The sequence below is a fragment of the Manacus candei genome, unplaced genomic scaffold (assembly GCF_025592945.1).
Source record: "Manacus candei isolate 608988 ecotype Guabito, Panama unplaced genomic scaffold, ASM2559294v1 h1tg000058l, whole genome shotgun sequence".
NCBI lineage: Eukaryota > Metazoa > Chordata > Aves > Passeriformes > Pipridae > Manacus > Manacus candei.
This window is the reverse complement of record NW_026138106.1, coordinates 301684-320973: the sequence shown is the minus strand read 5'-3', so window position 1 is coordinate 320973 and position 19290 is coordinate 301684. Positions and strand designations below refer to the sequence as shown.

The 19290-nt window shown below is 56.2% G+C and overlaps 1 protein-coding gene across 9 annotated transcripts; it reads right to left on the bottom strand.

The window, feature by feature from the left end:
• Positions 1-224: 224 nt before the first annotated feature.
• FAM117A (family with sequence similarity 117 member A) lies at positions 225-19230 on the bottom strand. 9 transcript variants are annotated; one of them, XM_051803526.1, is made up of 10 exons: positions 19081-19230; positions 18386-18488; positions 17176-17300; positions 14069-14119; positions 5774-5919; positions 4418-4489; positions 3814-3935; positions 3390-3524; positions 2962-3151; positions 225-1783 (listed from the first exon to the last, which is right to left on the bottom strand). In XM_051803526.1, exons 3-10 carry the CDS (start codon positions 17250-17252, stop codon positions 1248-1250), a joined length of 1329 nt encoding a protein of 442 aa, XP_051659486.1. In that variant the 5' UTR covers positions 17253-17300; positions 18386-18488; positions 19081-19230; the 3' UTR covers positions 225-1247. The 9 variants fall into 9 exon arrangements, with proteins under 9 accessions (XP_051659486.1, XP_051659491.1, XP_051659488.1 ...); XM_051803531.1 differs by having other exon boundaries at positions 5774-5915; XM_051803528.1 differs by having other exon boundaries at positions 3814-3927; positions 5774-5915.
• Between the last annotated feature and the right edge of the window lie 60 nt (positions 19231-19290).

Sequence of the window (19290 nt, the reverse complement as noted above, 5' to 3'; positions counted from 1 at the left end):
AGCCCCAAAATCCTCTCGATGGGCCCCAACATCCTCCAGGAGAGTCCCAGCGCCCCCCCAGTGACCCCAGAACCCTCCAGGGGAGCCCCAACCTCCTCCTCATAAAGCTCAGCACCCTCCCAGTGCCCCCAGCGCCCTCCCAGTGCGCCCCAGCCCAGGCTGTGGGCTGTCCCTGCCCTCACCACCTGCCCCCAAACCCCATCCCTTAAATCCCAGAGAAGTCCTTTGGATGCCTGAAGTGTTTATTTTGTTTCCTTGGCACCGGCATTCCCAGCATTTGCAAAAAATAACCCCCCAAACCCCCCCCTGTGACCACCAGGCAGGAGCTGCAGGGGGAAGGTTCCTCTTCACAGGACATAAAACACAAACCTCAAATGGCTGCAAAAATAAGTGTCTTTGGAAGAAAATAAAGAGTTTCTACACCAGGAACGAGAAAAGCAGCGGCTCCAAAACATCCCAGAGCCCCTGGAACAGGACACAGCTCCCAGCTCCTGCTGGGAAGAGGCTCCACAGTCCCTGCTCTGTGAGGGAACTCCAAAGGCATCACAGGGTGGAGCTGCTGGATGTGGCTCCTGATCCTGCACAGAGTCCAGCCCTGGGGAGGCCGAGGGTCCCGGATCCCCCTGGATGAGGCCAAAGGTCTTGGAACACCCCTGGATAAGGCTGAGGGTCCCAGACCTCCCCTGGATGGGGCTGAAGATCCCAGATCCCTCTGGATAAGGCCAAGGGTTCTGGATCCCCCTGGATGAGGCCAAAGGTTCTGGAATCCCCTCAAATGGGGCTGAGGGTCCCAGAACCCCCCTGGATAAGGCCAAGAGTCCTGGATCCCCCTGGATGAGGCTGAGGGTCCTGGACCTCCCTCCACCCCCAGGCCCATCTGGGCTCTCGGCTCAGGAAGTTTCTCTGGGAAGCTGCAGGATCTGTGTGTGCTGCCAGATCCCACTTCCATGCCCTCTCCCTGCAGCACCAGGCTCCTGGAAGGGCAGAGAAGGCAGGGAGAGCAGCTCAAGGTCACCCTCAGCCACACAAAGTCCAGGAGATCCATGGAGGCTCCAGGTTTGGAGCAGGGAAGGGGAGGCACAGCCAGGAACCTGCTGCTTTCCCGCCCTCCCTGAGGGACCCGAGCTGTGCAGGGACAATTCCAGCCTGGAATTCCAAGGGTGGCTCCAGCCCCTTCTCCCCAGTCCCAGCAGGGACAGGAGGTGCTGGGAAGCCCCACCTGAGTCTTCCCAGCCCCCCCCTCATTCCTAGAGGAGCAGGGATTTGCCTCTGCTCTTCCCACAGGGAACAAGGACAATCCAACCCGGGAAAGTGCTTTGGAGTGGGGAGGCTCCAGGAACGAGCCCCCCGGCACGAGGGATCCACGGCACGTTGTCCTTCCCAGTCTCTGCCATCCTGGGGGGAATTCCGCCCCAATTCCCGATCCCAGGGGCTGCCACATCCCACCTCCAAGGCCCTGAGGAGCCGGAGGTGCCGGTGCCGCCCTTCCCAAGGGATTCACACCACGAGGGAGCTCTGGAACACGACGCCCTCCTCGGCCTGGCCGCGCTTCCAGGGCTCGCAATTCCGGGCGGGAGCCGGGGGGGCTGGGGGGGGCTGGCAGGGGGGGAAGGGGCCCGTGCCGGGGCCGGGGGGAGCCGGGAAGCCCCGGAAGAGGAATCCCACGTTCGGGAAGAGCGGCTGCACCAGGCGGACGGGGCAGAAGGCGGAGCCCGAGGGGGTGAAGTGAACCTTGTTCTTGTCCGGGCAGGAAGGCTGGAAAGGCTGGGATGGGCTGGAGCAGCTGAGGGGACACAGAGGGCACGGATTAGGGACAGCAATTCCCAAGGGAAAGGCTCAGCAGGCACAGGGAGAGCAGGGGATGTGCCAAGAGCAGCTGCTGCTGGGAGCGGGTACCCAGGGGCTGCTGGCCTTGAATCCCACTGATCTGTGGGAGATCCCACTGATTTATAGGAGATCCCACTGATTTGTGGGAGATCCCACTGATCCGTGGGAGATCCCACTGATTTATAGGAGATCCCATTGATTGATTTAGGGGAGAACCATCTCCCCCTCAAGAGGCCTGGGAAGTGCAGGAATCCCGGGATTCTCCCAGCACTCCTCCTCCAGCTCTGGTCCCCAGGCCCCAAGCAGCCTTTTCCATGGGAGCCTTTTCCCCCATCCCTGCTTTCCCAGGAGCCTCAGCTGCCCCTGCCCAGCATCCCCTGGGATCATCCAGCACTTTTCCAAGGGCTCCCCACACTCACAGGGTCTCCTCGAAGGCTCGGACTCTCTCGCAGCCCTCGGGGGGCTCCCGCTTGAACACGTAGCTGTGGTTGGGACGAGGGGAGGAGGCAAAGGCCAGCACTGGAGAAGGGCTGCTCCCCTCTGGGAGGGAAGGGAAAGAGGATTTGGAATAGTTTTCCAAAGAGGAATCCAACAGGGAATATGTTCTTTCAGACCCCCCAGGGCTGCAGGTTATGGAATGTTCAGGGGGAGAAGAGGCTGAGCTCTGCTCCCTGGAGCAGGGACAGGAGAATGGCTGGAGCTTTGTCAGGGAAGGGTTAGGATGGATATTATGGATTTTGGGAAAAGGTTCTTCCCCCAGAGGGTGGTTGGCACTGCCCAGGCTCCCCAGGGCAGTGGGCACGACTCCGAGGCTGCCAGAGCTCCAGGAGGGTTTGGATAATGCTCTGAGGGATGGGGGGGATTTTGGGGTGTCCTGGGTAGGGCCAGGGGTTGGGCTGAATGATCCCTGTGGGTCCCTCCCAGCTCAGGATATTCCCAAAGCCACATCCCAGCTCACAGCCTGGAAAGCACCCCCATGGAGGAGGGGAACTCCTGGAGCTGTAACTCCAAATTCCCAGGACTGTCTCCCAGCTTAGCTCCACTCCCAGCCCATCCCACAGCCAGGGAGGAGCAGCCCAGGAGCTCTGCCCCCCCTCAGTGTCCCCCAGATTTCCCAGCCCTGTTCCATCTCACCTTTCTCCTTTGGCTCCGGCTGTGCCTCCGAGGGCCTTCCCGGGCTCTGCAGGGATGGGGAGGGGGGCAAGGAGAGGCTGTTCCAGCTGCCACTTCCTGGCTCCAGGGCCAGGGGGGTGTCCAGGGGGGTGTCCAGGGGGTCTGGCTGGGCGGGCGCCGGCGCCCTGTGCCCGTCTGGGACATCCAGGATCTGGGAGGGAGCAAAGGATTAGAGGAGCAGGAAACCCCCTGGCACCTGGGAGAGCTTTGACCTGCAGGGCAGGAACTCTGTGGATCCTCGTGGATCCCTTCCCACTTAGGAGATTCTGTGATTCCATCATAAACCTGGACATGGGGACTTGTCCCCAGGGCTGAGAAACAGAACCAGGCGGAGCTCTAGGAGGGAAGGGTTTCCAGAAGATTCCAGACAGTCCGTGACCTTCACTCACCCTCAGCAGCTCCTCATCTCCCTGTTCCCTCACAAACACCTCCTCCAGCTCCTGGTTCAGCCCTTCCAGGCTCCTGTGCAGGCAGGGGCTGAGCCTCAGGACGGGACATGGAGAAGGGAAGCCCGAGGGAGAGTCCTGCAAGAGTCGGGAATGCCGGGAGTCAGAGCTGGATCTGCACACCCTCAGCTCCCAGGGCTCAGCCAGAGCCCCTGGGCTGGGGAACACTGACAGGACAGTCCTGTGAACTCCCTGAGTGCCGAGGAAATCCTGGGAATGTGCTGGAGAGGAGGAGAAATCCTCCCTCCTCGGGCACGAGAGGCCTGAGGAAAGCACAGCCCAGGAGGTTTGGGGCCCTTCCCAGGGGGGTTTCGCTCTGCCCCTCACTGGGATGGGGGGACAGGGAGCAGGGGGGGTGTGGATGTACCTGGAGTGATCCACGGAGCGTGTGATCCCCTGGGAATGGGCAGCTCTTCTCCCTCTCCTTCCCATTCCTGCCGCTGAGCTTCGTGCGCTGGAGCTGCTGCTTCAGCTTGGCAATCTGGGACACTGGGGATCAGTGTGGGAGCAGGAGACCAGGGACAACATCCCCAAACAACCCCCCCAAACAACACCTTCCCCAAACCAACGCCCCCAAACCAACGCCTCCTCAAGCCAACACCTCTCCAAACCAACACCCCCAACCCACACCTCTCCAAACCCATCCTCCTCCTCCTCCTCCCCCTCGGCCCCTTTGGCAGTGCCAGAGCAGACACAATCCCAGGAGCAGCAGCTCCAAGGATGGGCCTGGAGTTCTCCCAAGGCCTCGTCCCCCTGTGGGCAGAGCTGTTCCCTGGTGGATCCAGGTTATCCTCCACCCAGAGCGAGGATTCCCTGCTGGACCCACTCCCAGCACCCTGAGCTGCCCCGGAGGGAAGCCACAAATCCCCCTGCAGCTGGATCCCGGGGTCAGGGCTGGGACAAGGGCTGAGGGCTCGTTCCCCAAGCTCTCCTGGCTCCCCCCCTCCCTCCCAGCCCGGGGTCTCCGTTACCTCCCGCCGGTGCTCGGAGCCGCCCCTGGCACTGCCCGGCCCTGCTGCCACCTCGGGCCACGACTGCGGGGTCTGGGGCGAGAAACAGGGCTCAGGACACTCACAGGACACTCACAGGGCTGAGGACAATCACAGGGCTGAGGACAATCACAGGGCTGAGGACAATCACAGGGCAGGGCTTCAGAGGCTGCTCCTGGAGCCTGCAGGCGCTGGGATCACCCCCTGCCCTGGGCTGGTCTCCCCTCGTCAACACCACTCAGTAATTGTGGAACTGGGGACTGGGTTGGGCTGGAGGGACCTCAAAGCACAGCCAGGTCCTGCCCCAAGGGCAGGGACACCTTCCACCAGCCTGGCCTTGGACACTGCCAGGGATGGGGCAGCCACAGCTCCTCTGGGAAATCCAGTCCAGCCCCTCCCCACCCTCCAGGGAGGAATTTCTTCCCAATATCCCACCTAACCCTACTCTCAGTTCAAACCCATTCCCTGTGTCCTGTCCCTCCATCCCTTGTCCCAGGTCCCTCTCCAGCTCTCCTGGAGCCCCTTTAGGCCCTGGAAGGGGCCCTGAGGTGTCCCTGGAGCCTTCTGTTCTCCAGGGGAACACCCCCAGCTCTCCCAGGGATCCCTGAATCACCTCCATGGCCCCAGTGTGCATTTAGGACATTCCCATGTTTATTTGGGCCAGTTTGGCCGGATTTGTGCCTGCTGGGAAACTGGAGCTCATGGACACAGGGCAGGAGAGCTGTCCCAAGGCAGCAGCTCAGTCACCACAGTGAGACAAGGGACACCAACCCACCCCTCTGGGGACACTCCTGCCCTGTGACACAGGGATCACAGGGATCAGGCACTTCCTGCATGGAGACACCGAGGGGAAAAGCCTCCCCCAGCTCTGGGAACACCCAGAGCTCTGGGAACACCCAGCTGGCTGGGAGGCCTCAGTTCCTCAGTTCTGGAGCTCCAGGGTGAACCCAATCCCAGGCTTTGGGCTGCAGATGGAGCACGGAGGGAGCAGCTGCCTCCCCCAGCTCCCAGCCCCCAGCCCCAGCACTGGCAGCTCTCCCCGTGTTCCCAAAAAGCAGCTCCGCTCTGCAATCCATGGAATCAGGGCTGGGAATGTGATCAGCAAAGGGAGTGAACTTCCTTCCCTGCCCTCGGCCCTCTCCGGGCTCGGAGCAGTCCCCAGGCACATCTTACAAAGTTATTTCTATTTCCATATAAAGCCAGTCCTGGAGAGGGAAGAGGCCTCCAACCCAGGCCCAGGGAACTCCAGCTCTGCCCCCTCAGCCGGAGCTGAGCAGCACAAAGGGATAAAAACCCTTCCCAGAACATTCCCGCTGGAATTCCCGCCCGTGTCCGTACCTGGGTGGCTTTGTCCCTGGTGCAGGGGGGGCTGTCCCTGTCCCGGGGCCACTGGCCCAGCAGGTACGAGCCCAGGATGGGATCCAGGGAGCAGGTCCGGCGGGAACGGCCCGGCTGCTCCAGGGCCATGGCACAGGGAACACTGGCTGGGAGAGAGAGAGGGATGTGAGCTTCCAGAGCCATTGGAACACTGCAATAGATGCACTGGAATGATGGGATAATGGCACAGGGAACACTGGCTGGGAGAGAGAGAGGGATGTGAGCTTCCAGAGCCACTGGAACACTGCAATAGATGCACTGGAATGATGGGATAATGGCACAGGGAACACTGGCTGGGAGAGAGAGAGGGATGTGAGCTTCCAGAGCCACTGGAACACCAAACAGCTGCACTGGAATGATGGGATAATGGCACAGGGAACACTGGCTGGGAGAGAGAGAGGGATGTGAGCTTCCAGAGCCATTGGAACACCAAACAGATGCACTGGAATGATGGGATACCAGCCCAGGGAACACTGGCTGGGAGAGAGAGAGGGATGTGAGCTTCCAGAGCCATTGGAACACCACAGCAGCTGCACTGGAATGATGGGATAATGGCACAAGGAACACTGGCTGGGAGAGAGAGAGGGATGTGAGCTTCCAGAGCCATTGGAACACCAAACAGCTGCACTGGAATAATGGGATACCGGCCCAGGGACCAGCCCAGGGCACTGCAGGGACACGGGCACACACGGCCTGGTTTGGGGAATCAGGTCCTGCTGCTCCCATCGTGCCCAGGGAATTCCCACCCTCGCACCAGCAGCTCTTCCCTGCCAAGGGAATGGAGAGGTGCTGCTCCCAGAGGTGCTGCTCCCAGTCTGGGTTGGAAAATGAGGAGCGGGAGCCCCACTGGAGCAGGGTGGGCTCAGGGTGAGGGGCACCCTCCACGTGCTCCTCTGCCCCACAAGTGTTCCTGGTTATCCCAGAGGGAGTGTGCACACTGATCCAAGAGACTGTTCCCACCGATCCCAGACTGTTCACACTGATCCCTGAGGGATTGTTCCCACTGATCCCAGATCATTCCCACTGATCCCAGACTGTTCCCACTGACCCCAGGGTTCTCCTCTAAGCTCAGATTTCCCTGCAGCCCTTGGGTGGCTCCACGAAATCCCCCACCAGACATTCCAGTGGATCACCCGGGATTCCTCCCCAGGAATTGGAGCCGCTCCTGAACAGTTTGGGTGGTTTGAGGGAAGCCCTGAGGGCTGGGGAGGGAGCAGGAGGAGGAGGAGGAGGAGGAGGCAGCTGGAGTGTCCCTTTCCCAGCCCAGGCTCTCCCAGCCCTCCAGGGAGCCCCAGTTGCCCCTTGGCCACGAGCCCCAGGGTTGGGGCCCTTTTCTGTGCCTGGGCCTCTGGAGCTGCTGGATAACAGGCCCAGCCCTATCTCCAGGAGCCACTTGGCCGCTCCCAAGGCTCTGGAGCAGCCCCAGACCAGAGCAGGAAATGGGGTTAAAAGGGACAAGAGCTCAGTGCTGGAGGTGGAAATTTTCCTTATCCCTCCTCTTTCCCAACCCCGAACTCAGAACTTCCTAAACAGCCTCTCCAGCCCAGCCCAGCACCTGAACCAAGAAAAAAGAGCCTCCAGCAAACTCTTAAACACATCCAGGGCCCCTTTTCCTCAGGAATCCTCCTCGGTGCTGAACCAAAAACAATGCAAGGAGAAAACAAAGTTCCCATTTCTACTTTCCTGACAGTTGTGAAAGTTCCTTCCTTCCCCCCCGGATTTCACAGACCTTTCAGCACCAGAGTGCTCAGAAATGTGGGGACCTGCTGTTCAGCCCTGACACTTGTGGTTTGTGGCCCTGAAGGGCCATCCTAAACTGATCAAGTATCAAATAACACACTTAAATATAATGAAATATAATTTAACCATGATGGGCTGAGCCCTGGCCAGGCAGGGAGGCTTTCCAGGGATTCTGCCATGCCAAGGTGTATCCAGTGGGTCTGGATTTTCAGCTTCCTGGCTCATCACGAGCTTTAAGATTTCATGGAGAAAAAGCTCCTTTCACCCCAAGTGCAAGAGAATTTACACCCAGGGGCAATGATGGGGTGAAACAACCAGCGGGTGGGTGGAGAAAGAGAACAATTCCCACGGGAAGGGGCTTCAGGAAGGAGAAGGAACCTGGAATTTACAGCTGGATGCAAAGGTAACACACAGAGCCCTCCTCAGTGCCCTCAGGCTCTGCAGAGGATGGGCTCCAGGTCCCTCTCAGTGTTTGAGCCCAATAATCCCGTGTGTGGAGTGTGAGGAGACAAACCCCATCATCCCAGTTTTGGGCTCAATCCTGCCCAGTTTGTGCTGCAGCTCCCACACACTCCAGGAGCACATGGAAGGGAGGAGAGCAATGGGAACTCCAACCCTTCCAGAGCTGCAAGGAAACCACCGGGATGAGCAAGAGGAAAAATCCAAGCTCCCAGAGCCTGCACAGCGAGGCACAGAGCCAGGGAGGAATGGAGCTCCGGCCACTTTGCCCTGGGAAAGCTGCATGGGATCCATGGAACTCTGGAGCAGGGACAGCCCAGAGCTCCAACAGAGCCCAGGGATGACAGCCCGGCTCCCATTCCTTCGGGATTTCCCCGATTTTCTCCGCACAGCAAAGTAATTGCCCAATTAACAGCAGCTTCACCTCGATTTCGCCGAGAGGGGGAGGCTGGCACTCGAAAGGATTATTTCATTAACTCGTTTCAAGTGCAAATTGAGCAGAAAGCTTTTTAACAGCTCCTCTGATCGATACCAGCCCTGCCAGCGGCAGGAAGGAGGGAGCCTGGAGCAGGGACACTCCGGGAAGGGCCATTCATTCTCCCGGGGGAATTCCCAGCAGAGCAGATTAAACACCCCTGCACCGAGCGAGGGACCAGCACCGGGCAGACACCACCGAATTCAGCGGGAGAAATCTCTCCCCCTGTCCCACAGCTCTGATCTCACGTTTAACCCCAAAAGCGCTTCACTGCTATTTTAATACTCCGTGAGATAACGAGCAGCCAAGCAGCAACCCCGCATCCAAGAGCAGCCCCGGGAACTGCCAAAAGTAACACACACACACAGAGAAAAGCCAAAGACTATTATTAGGCCGCTAAAAAGTTATATTTAAGCATTCCTGGAGCGGTCAGGGAGAGCTCAGAAGTGCAATTAGGGACGAATTACCATCGGGGCAAACCGAATTCCTGCTTTTTATCGAGACGGATCAGCTGCACAAAACACAGGGCCGGGGTTTTCGGGGCTTTTTTGGTGAAACCACCTCGAAACGGGCAACTCCTTGCCAGGGGAGAAGCAGCAGGGGCTCGGTGCCCCCCTCGGGGGTCCCAGCTCAGAGCCCGGGCCCCTCCAGGGGGGCCGAGTGTCCCCCCGCTCCCTGTCCCCGTCCCCCCCTCTGCCCTCGCTTCTCCCGCTCCCCTTTCGCTTCCACCCCCGCACCATCACTGCGGAGGAGCCTCGGGGGCACAGGGATCGCTGAGCCCGGCCCTGCCCGCACAGCCCCGGGACCCCCCGAGCCGGTGCCGGAGGGGCCGTTTCGGAGCCCCCACCCGGGGGCCGATCCAGAACCCCCGGTGCTCTGCGGGTGCCGGGGCCACGCGGGTCCCCCCGTTACCTGCGCGGGCCCCGTCTCCGCGGCGCTGCTGCAGTTGGAAGGGGACGGTGGTGCGGAGCGGGTGCAGCCCCCCGGGGCCGGCGCGGCCGGAGGGCGCGACACCCACCCCGGCCATGGCCCGCCCGCCCGCCGCTCTGAGCCCCCCGCGACGCCCGCGCCCCTTATGAGCGGTCGGGGGCGGAGCCTGCGGGTCTAGCGCGGCGCTCATTGGCTGCCCAGCCGCCGGCGCCCCGCCCACACCAAGGGGAAGCCAATGAGAGCGCTCGGCGCGCTCCGCCTCGCACGCGCCGCAGCGGTGTCCAATCAGGACCGCCAGGAGGCGTCACTGCTGGAGGCAGAGCCAATCAGAGAGAGAGGGGCGCGTGAAGCCACGCCCTTTGCCCCGCCCACAGCAGCGCCTCAGCCAATCAGCGCAGGGCAGAGCCCACGCGGTGACGAGACACGTGGGCGGGGCCGGTTCCTCTGTCACCTTTCGGCGGATGGGAACCGATCCCGATCCTAATCCCGATCCTAATCCTGATCCCGCCTCGTCCCCCTCCCACCCCATCCCTGGAAGCACCGGGCACGGCCGTCCCGGGCTTTCCCATCCCCGGGGAAGCGGCGATGAACGAGAGTCGCAAAATGAGGCAAAAAAGCCTAAAATCAGTCCAAAATTACCGTGCGGGCCATCGGCACCCGGCTCCACGGCCCCGCTCCAGCCCCAGCCCCAGCCCCATGGCTGAGCGGCTCAGGGGCTGTTGACCAGTTTTCCCGGATTTTTCCCTTTTCCCAGTTTTTAATAACTTTCCCCCTTTACTGCCCTTTTAGGGATTTTTTTTTCCTTTCACCAACTTTTTATGGATTTTTCCCTTCTACCACTCTTTAGGAATTTTTCTCTTTTACCATCTTTTTTAAGGGTTTCTCCCTTTTACCATCTTTTCAGGGATTTTCCCCTCTCACCACCTCTTTAGGACTTTTTTCCCTTTCACCACCTTTTAGGGGTTTTTCCCCTTCCCCAAGCCCTGCTCTGAGCACGGGGCACAACAAGTTGTTATTTGCCTTGAAACCAGAAAAACCTGCTGTGGAAAACTCTGCCCCTCAAAGTTCTACTGCTGAGAGAACTCCCAGTTTGGGGCACCCACCCCCTGAACCATCTGAAACCCCAGATATCCCCCTGCAGCCCCTCCCAGGCTGAAGGAAGAGATAATATAGATATATAAAAAAAAAATATATATAATGTAATATATTATATATAAATATACATAATATGTAATGTATAAAACAAAAATATGTAAACTATATATAGATACAAAAATAATATATATATTATATTTTTATATATTTTATATATATATATATGTCTGGGGACAGACCTGTTTGTGGGCTCAGGAACGAGCCAGAAAGGGGGAAAACTGCCTCAGGAATGGCAGTTCCTGGGTAGGACGGTAGGAATGCTCAGGATTTTGGGGAGGTGAAGTTGAAGCTGGAAGTACTAAAGGACAGGATTTTGGGGAATGGGGCCCCACAGCCATTCCCAGCGTCCATAAAGTCTGACCCCCTGAGCAAACTCCCCCTGTGACAGCTCCAGGCCTGGACCCCAGAGAGACACAGTCCCAGGGTTTAGGGACAGGAAGGAAAGGGAACCTCAGGCCAAGTGAAGGGTGGGGTGCTGTGCCTGCCCGGGAGGGGGGAGCTGTGGCACGGGGAGATAAGGACAGGGGAGGGCAGGAGGGGGCACAGCAGCCTGGCCCTGTGCCAGCCTGGGGCACGGGTGGTGTCCCCGTGGGGATTGGGCGGGTGTTGCCGTTACCGGTGGGAGCAAAGATGGGGCAGGAACTGCGGATCTGGGGCTGGAGAGGAGGGAGGAACAGGATGGACCAAAGGGAGCATCCCCCCCCAAACTGAGCATCCAACCCCCAAACTGAGCATCCACCCCCCAAACTGAGCATCCCCCCCCAAAATGAGCATCCACCCCCCAAACTGAGCATCCCCCCCCAAAATGAGCATCCACCCCCCAAACTGAGCATCCACCCCCCAAACTGAGCATCCCCCCCCAAACTGAGCATCCACCCCCCAAACTGAGCATCCCCCCCCAAAATGAGCATCCACCCCCCAAACTGAGCATCCAACCCCCAAACTGAGCATCCACCCCCAAAACCGATTCACTAAACTGATCTTCCGCCCATCCATCTGATCATCTCCCCACCCCAAACTGATCAACCACCAGACTGAGCATCCCCCCCCCAAGATGGTCAGCCCCCCCAAACTGAGCATCCCCCTCCAACTGCTCAGCCCCCAAACCCATCAGCCCCCCACCCAAACTGCCCTATCTCCTGCAGGAAGGAGCCCTGCAGATCCCTGATAAGGGCAGAGCACAATGGTGCGTTCCCAGGGTGCCCTAAGGGTGGGCAGGGAACATTCCAGAACAGCAGCACCGAGGGGGCATTTCTGAGAGTTACCCAAAAAAACACTTCAGTATTTCCCTATTCACTCAACCTCACAGCTTAAAATGAAGTTTTAAACTAAAAAAAGGGCCCTCAAGTGTCTGTTTTAACAGTTCTCCCTATCCCAGAGGTAAATCCATCCCTGATTTTGCTGCTCCTCCGTGTACAGACGCTTCTTCAAGGAAAGGCACCCTTCCCAAAAATATTCCCTTCCCAAGGTCCACAAGAACTCTTAGCAAAGTAAAAAGTTATTAAATATAAGGGAAAAAAAACGGAGAGGGAACTGCCAAGCACAGGTGTTCAAAAGAACACAGAACTGCCATGAGAAACAGCTACCAGTGCCAAATAGAGAAGTTTTGACCATATTATTGTCTCACTGATGAAGTGGTGGCTCAGCTTTTTTAGGGCCTCCCAACCTCAACATTCAAATTCACTTTCAGTTTCTCTGAGAACAGTCTTTTTTTAGGGCACAGCGATTAGAACCCAATACCCACAGCTGGGAGAAATTAAAAATATTCCCTGCTCTGGGGCTGTTTTGTTCCAGCACAAGGAAGGTCACACAGCTGGGCCTCTGCCTGTTCCCACCACAGCTCACCCTGCAGATAAGAGAGAGCAAATTAAATAAAGGCCCACTCTGACTCCAGGCCAAGTTTTGCTTTCTCCAAAGGTTTAAACCCCCACATTTTGGGTTAATTTGGAGGCAGGAAAGCTCCAGCTGGTGCCTATCAAAGGGGCTCAGCTGAGCTGCACGTTATCAGCCCCCCAAATTTATCTGCAGCAGAAGAGGCCCTTCCCTGTCCTGCCCTGACAGACACACACCCCAGAGTGTGAGGGAATTCGGGTCCCACATTCCACAGGCTGCACTCCAGCCTGGAATTAAAGATCCTGATGAAGTGCTGCAGTAACACAACCTTTTACAAGTGCTCGAGGGCTGCAGGTCAAGGATCCAGCCTCTTATCATCCTCTGCCTGCTCCTTTCCAGGTGCTGGGCAGCACCTTCTGGAGCCTCCTCTGCTTGCCCAGCACCAGGAACTGCTCCCACTTTCCAGAGCCTCAGGAAGCCAAAGTCACTTCACCACATTTACAAACACTTTGGAATTACAGGATCATGGGTTGGGGTTGGAAGGACCTAAAAGCCCATCCAGTGCCACCCCCTGCCATGGGCAGGGACACCTCCCACTGTCCCAAGGTGCTCCAAGCCCCATCCAAGCTGCCCTTGGACACTTCCAGGGATCCAGGGGCAGCCACAGCTTCCCTGGGAAATCCATCCCAGCCCCTGCCCACCCTCCCAGCCAAGAATTCCTCCCAGAATCCAACCTAAACCTACTTTCAAACCTAGTTTGAAACCTCAGGGTTTGCAGCCATGAGTGTCACACACTCTGTGGGACAGCCTGGCCTTGTCCCTCTGAGACACCCCGAGTGCCACCCACCCCTGAGCTCCCAGTGCCACCCACCCCCAGTGCCACCCACCCCTGAGCTCCCAGTGCCACCCAGCCCTGAGCTCCAGGGTGTCCCTGCAGGAGGGGACAGGGGCACAGGGCCCGTGTGGGGCCCAGCAGCTGCCCCTGCAGCCCAGCCCTCCTGGGCCAGTCCCAGGGGAGATTACATTTCTGGCTGTTTGCTGTGGGGAGGAGGGAGACAGAGCTTAGATTTAAAGTCCTGATCAGCTGAGCATGAACGTGGAAGATCAAAGGGTCACTCAGCACACAAGCTAAGCTTTCCCTCATTGTCCTTGAACAAAATTCCTCTCACTCCAAACTGTGGAGTAAAAAAATGCCTGCCTGTCTGCCTCCCACTCTATCCCCAAGAGCCACGGCTGAGTTTCACTGCTGGACAGTTTCTGCACTCCAATGTTTGGAGATGAAAAGCTCTAAAGAGCAGCAAGATAAATAAAACTGCAGTTTATTAAAAGAGCCTCAGAGATTATTCACCAGCCCAGCCAAGCTATTTCACAGTCTGGTCATGCCTGCAGTGAAAACAGTGGGAGTTTTGGGAACAGACACAAGCCCTGCTAAGAGTAAGGAGACATTATGAAATGGAGCTTTTCCCTAAGTCATGGCAAGGCAGGAAGCCTCTCCTACCACTGTGAATCATCCAGAAAGCAGGAGAGCACTTCAAAGCAATCCCCCCTGTCCACTGCCAACCCTGGAACAGGGCATGGAAAGGGACACAGGGAGAGGAGTCACTCAATTATCCCCAAAGCAATTTGAAGCAGGAGCTGCAGCTCCAATCAAACCTGTTCCGTACCTGCTGCTGCATCCTCCTCCTCCTCCCACTGCTGGGACCCCACAGCTTCTCCTGGAAAACACACACAGCAGGGACAGAGGGATTATCCTCTTTAGGATCCCTCCCTCACACACAGAAGTTTGATTCCCAGTTTTCTTTGTGATTCCCAGTTTTATTAGTGCTGATGGCGCCGGGGGAACCCCCTGCCCAAGGGGCAGGAGCTGGGACTGGAGTGTTCCAAGGGACACACCTGGGGGACACCAGGAATTGGGATTTACACTGGGAGATCCCACCTGGCTCATCCTGAGGGATGAACTTGTCTCTCCTCCCACGCACAAAGACATGGATTCAGGAATTAACCAACATCAGAGACTCAGGAGGATTTCCCAGAGCAACATGGGCTGAAAAAATCAGATGTAAAACATGCAATAAAGGAAGAGTATCTTGCTTAGGAGAAGGTGTTAAAGGAAGTCTTATGTTTTCAGGGGAGGCAAAGCCCCTGGTTTCCCAGTTTGCAGCAATAAAAGCTCCAGCTCATGCACCAGCTCCTGCCTGGCAGCTCCCACAGCTCTGCCTCCCTCTCCTCCTCTGAATTCAATGGGAGAAAGTACCAAAAACGGGCCATAGAAACAAAAACTTCACAGAAGGGGCTGGATTTGGCACCAGAAAATATTATCCCCTTACAGGTCCGAGGCAACCCCAAGACAAACTCCCCTCCCAGAAGTGCTGCTGAGCCTTTCTCAACGTGGAATTGCAGCATTGGGAAGCACAGGTAACTCTGACTGTGGGTAACAACTGGCACAGTGTAATTAGGAAAAACACAGAGGCTGAAGGAAATCACCTACTTGGCTCACCCTGGAGCTCAGGGAGCCAGGAGTTCATATGGGAAGGAGCTTTATTTTGCCATGAATAATTAGAAAAGCAGGAGTTTCAAAGGAAATCAGCAGTTCCAGCTGGCACAGGAGCCCAGGAACAGCCATTTTGCAGCACTTTCTAACAGGACACGAGTCCCACAGAGCACCAAGAGTGCTCACCCCAAGCTTTAATTACGTTTGCTCCAACTAAGATAATGTTTTTTTCCTAATTAGAGGCATAAACAGTTTTTTCCCCCCCCTCTAATTAGAGGTATAAAGGCCAGTGACCATATCCCACAATTAAGTGGTGTAAAAGCCACAGCTGCCATTTTGTCATGTCTCCCATTCTCCATCCATCCCACAAGGACAATTTGCCCTCAGTTTGGTGGCTTTCTGGCTCCCTCAGCATTAAGGCTCGGAGCTCACCGGCCTCCCAGGAACCCAAAGGAAGGAGGAAGCTGCCAGTTGGATGGATATTGGATCCTGGAGCGTGTCAGGCCATCCCAACAGTCACTCCATGGACCAAACTGGCTGGATTTCCTCTCCAAAAGTTTTGCCCAGCTCTGGCTCTTATTTCCACCTTACTCTTTATCTTAAGGCTCCTTATTTCCAAACACACTCCACCCTCCAGTCTGGGGTGACAGTTGCTTCTCTGTTCCCTTCCTCTGATTTTCACTTTGGATCCACACAGGCACATCCCTAAATTATCCCCCCCCAGTGATTCGGGATCACTCTTTAATTAGCAAAGTTAATTCTCTGTACTCACATACAGCCTGTTTTTAACACCCTACAACCTCTTCCTGTGTCCCAGACGTTCCTGCCAGCTGGAAGTTGAGCTCCACAGGCTGGGAATGGTCACCCAGAGTCGGATGGAGAAGAGCTGCCCATGGAAAGTGCCAAAAAGGATCAGGTTCCACCTTCCCTTCCCACTTCAGGGTCCTCCTGGGTGACAAATGTTTCCTGCACCTGGGAGGGTTTGTGTCACCGGGCTGGGCAATGTGAGCAGAGTTCTCCTTCAGGAGCAGACTGGATTGGGAAGCAAGGAATTAACTGCAGTGCCAGGCAGCTGGAGAGCTCTGCCTAGACTGGAAGGAATGTATTAAAGGAGCAGACCACAAATCCAAAAAAATAACCCATTTTGGCAGGGACAGGGCGAGGGTGGCACAAAAATATCCTGCCTATCAATAGGCTTTATTCCTGCCAGGGCAAGATGTGCTTTTATTGGAGCTGTTTAATAATTAGATTATCCTATGAGACCCAGGGGAGGGAGGGGACCAGGAAGTGGGGCCATAATCAGCTGGAACCAAGTGAAAAACTTCTGCTTTCAGCAAAAAATCAGCCTGGATCTTTTCTTTTTTTTCCATCACAATTTAAAAAAAGGAAAGATGTAGGCCAGGCTGGGCTGACCTTGCTCCTGATGCCAGGAAACACAGGCTCCACTCTGTGTCTGCTGCCAGAGCCCCAGGGAAGAGTGCATGGATTCTGCTCAGGCCCATGGATTCTGCTCAGGCCCATGGAACACCCCAAGCCACCCACCCACAGCTGGTGGTGTCTGCAGACCTGCAGGGCCAGGATTCCCCTCTCAGGCATTTGTTTAGGCTCAGCTCAGTGTCCACTCAGCTCTAAAATAAAATAAACCCACCCCTCCCTCCAAACTCATCCTCCTGATGTGCTGCAGCTCAGTAATAGTTTTCTTTAATGCAAAAGTAGAAAATACAAAGTCATTCTGCAGACAAAGCCCCGTTTCAGCAGCACAGAGTGTGCATTAAATACATTTGCTGCTCTTGGGCTGGTTTCTGAAGTGTCCCAAGGCCACTGGAGAGTTTTATGCAGAAGGGAAGACTCAAAAATTTGGGTCAGGCTTGTTGCTGGTTCAGGCTCCACAGAACTCCCACTGCATTAAATCCTGTGCCTTGCAGCTCCTTCCTCTGGCTCCAAGTCTGCACTGCCCTGTTTGCACATCACTCACTGCACCAGGCCAGGAACAAGTTCAGGCTGGTGACACAACAATTCAGGCTCCAAGCCCTGCTCAGACCCAGCCTAACAAGGATCAGGCTCTGCCCAAAAACCCAGCCAGCAAACAGCAGCCATTCCCAGTTATCCCCCAGGAAAAGTGCCCTTGTGGGAATAACCCAACCCAGAGACATGGAACTGGATCAGGAATTCCTCAGTCTTCCCAAGAGATCCCTGGGGCTGCTCTATCACCTGCACCTAAAGCCAGGTATTGAAATGATTAGTCAGGAACCAAAGCAGAGGGAACCCACCTCTACTCACCTTCTGAAGATGGGGAAGTGAAAGCAGCAGCTACCCTGGATCTTCACATCTGGATATTTCCAGCTCTCCAGCTTCATCCCAACCTTTGGGTAACTCAGCCCCCCAGAGCTGGGCTGAGATGGCACCTAAAAAACAAGTGAGATTTATTAAAATGTAGCAATTCGGGTAATTTTTATGATGTATTTTCATTCTATAGAGCTTCTCTCAGTTGCTTTAAATACACTTCAGTAAATTCACCCTGCAGGAAGAGATCACAGCAAACAACTACACAGAGTTACAGGGAATTATTCTAATTTATAAACATTATTTATAAGGCGACTGAGAAACCTCAGGGACTTTACAAATGTTTATTCTGCTTCCTAACAACTCCTAATTTATATCACCACTAACACAAGTGATGGCAGCTCACTCCTTGCCAGGTCTCCAGAGCAAGTGAGGCCCAAGGCCTGGAAAGGTTTCAGATTCCATGAGATCTTCAGGACCAAAAGATCTCTGATGAACCAGTGGCAATCTGGCACCTGCCTATATTTAAATAAAAGAGGACTTAAGAACCAAAACCCACTTTTGTGTCATTTTAAGATGAAACTCCATCATCGAATTTGCCAAACTTGGGGCGTCCTGTGCAGGGCCAGGAGTTGGACTTGATGATCCCTGGGGGTCCCTTCCAGCACAGGGATGTTTTGTGAGCCTACTCTTCTAAACTTTCTGGTTTAGCCTCAAAAAGATCCCACTTAAAATATTCTGAGAGTTTAAAAAGGTCTGTTTTAAGAACATCATTAAGAGGAGCTCAAACCCCGCTGGGATCCCGGTGAGCAGCAGCTGCACCAGCTCTGCATCCTGGAGAAACTGCTCCCAAATTTCATTCCCTTCATCCACTGACATCTAGTGGTGGTGGCACCGTGGCAGAACCTCCAGCTGCTCCAATTCCACTTCCCTTTGTGCCTTTCCCAAGACAGACCTGCAGTTTCACCTCCAACCATTCCCAAGAAGGTTGGAAGGACCTCAAAGCTCATCCCCTTCCACCCCCTGCCAGGGGCACCTTCCACTGGATCAGGCTGGTTAGAAATTAGGCAGAATTCCTGCATTTATGGTTTTTTTTTCAGTAGATTTGCAAATGAGTTCCCTGAAATGACCAGACTGGAGCTGTTCACACTCCCATTGTTCTCCTGGGCTCGACTTTGGAGCTGATTTGCACCCAACCTTCACATACCACACCAGCTGCTCCCCAGTTCCTCCCTGCTGGGATAAGAGCTGAGGGATTTCATCCCTTCTCCAGGTTTGCCCTTCAGCATTTCACAGCAGGCTGGACACACCTACGAGAAATGACAACCCGGAGTGAGAAAAGCAGCACCACTTGCACGACTAAGGATGACAAACCCTCCCGAGGATTAGGGGATTAAGCCCTGAGAAATTCATAATCCCTAAAGACAACCACAGCTGGAAAGAAATCATGTGTTGGACTAAATATCCTTTTTTTTCCCCTAAGTCTTTACATGAAGCAATTTATTGTGGTTGATACACAGTGTTGTCACGTTAAAACACAAGTCCAGAGGAGGTGATGGAGCAATTCCTGCCCTGGAGCCAGGCTGGGAGAGCTGGGGGTGTTCACATGGAGAAGGATCCAAGGAGACCTGAGAGCCCCTTCCAGGGCCTAAAGGGGCTCCAGGAGAGCTGGAGAGGGACTGGAGACAAGGGATGGAGGGACGGGACGAGGGGAATGGGTTTAAACTGAAAGATAATAGGATTAGATGGGACATTGGGAAGGAATTCCTCCCCGGGCGCCCAGGCCCGGAACAGGCCCGTCCCTGAGGGGAAGCGGCGGCAGGGCCGGGAACCCAACCGCTCCCCGCCCTCACCGCAGGGCCTTCCCCGCCCTCGACCGGCCCCGGCAGCCCCGGCACTCACCGCCCTCCTCCGACCCTCGTCCCGCGGCCCCTCAGCCCGGCCCGGCCCCGCCGCTCCGCCTGCCCGAACCCAACATGGCGCCCCCCGGCAACACCGCCCGCCCCGCGCCTCGCCGGCTTCGCGCCCTCACTCAAAATGGCCGCCGCCACAGCGCCCCGCGCCGAGAGCGCCCGGCCCGGATCAAAGATGGCTGCGCGTGGCTTCACTGCC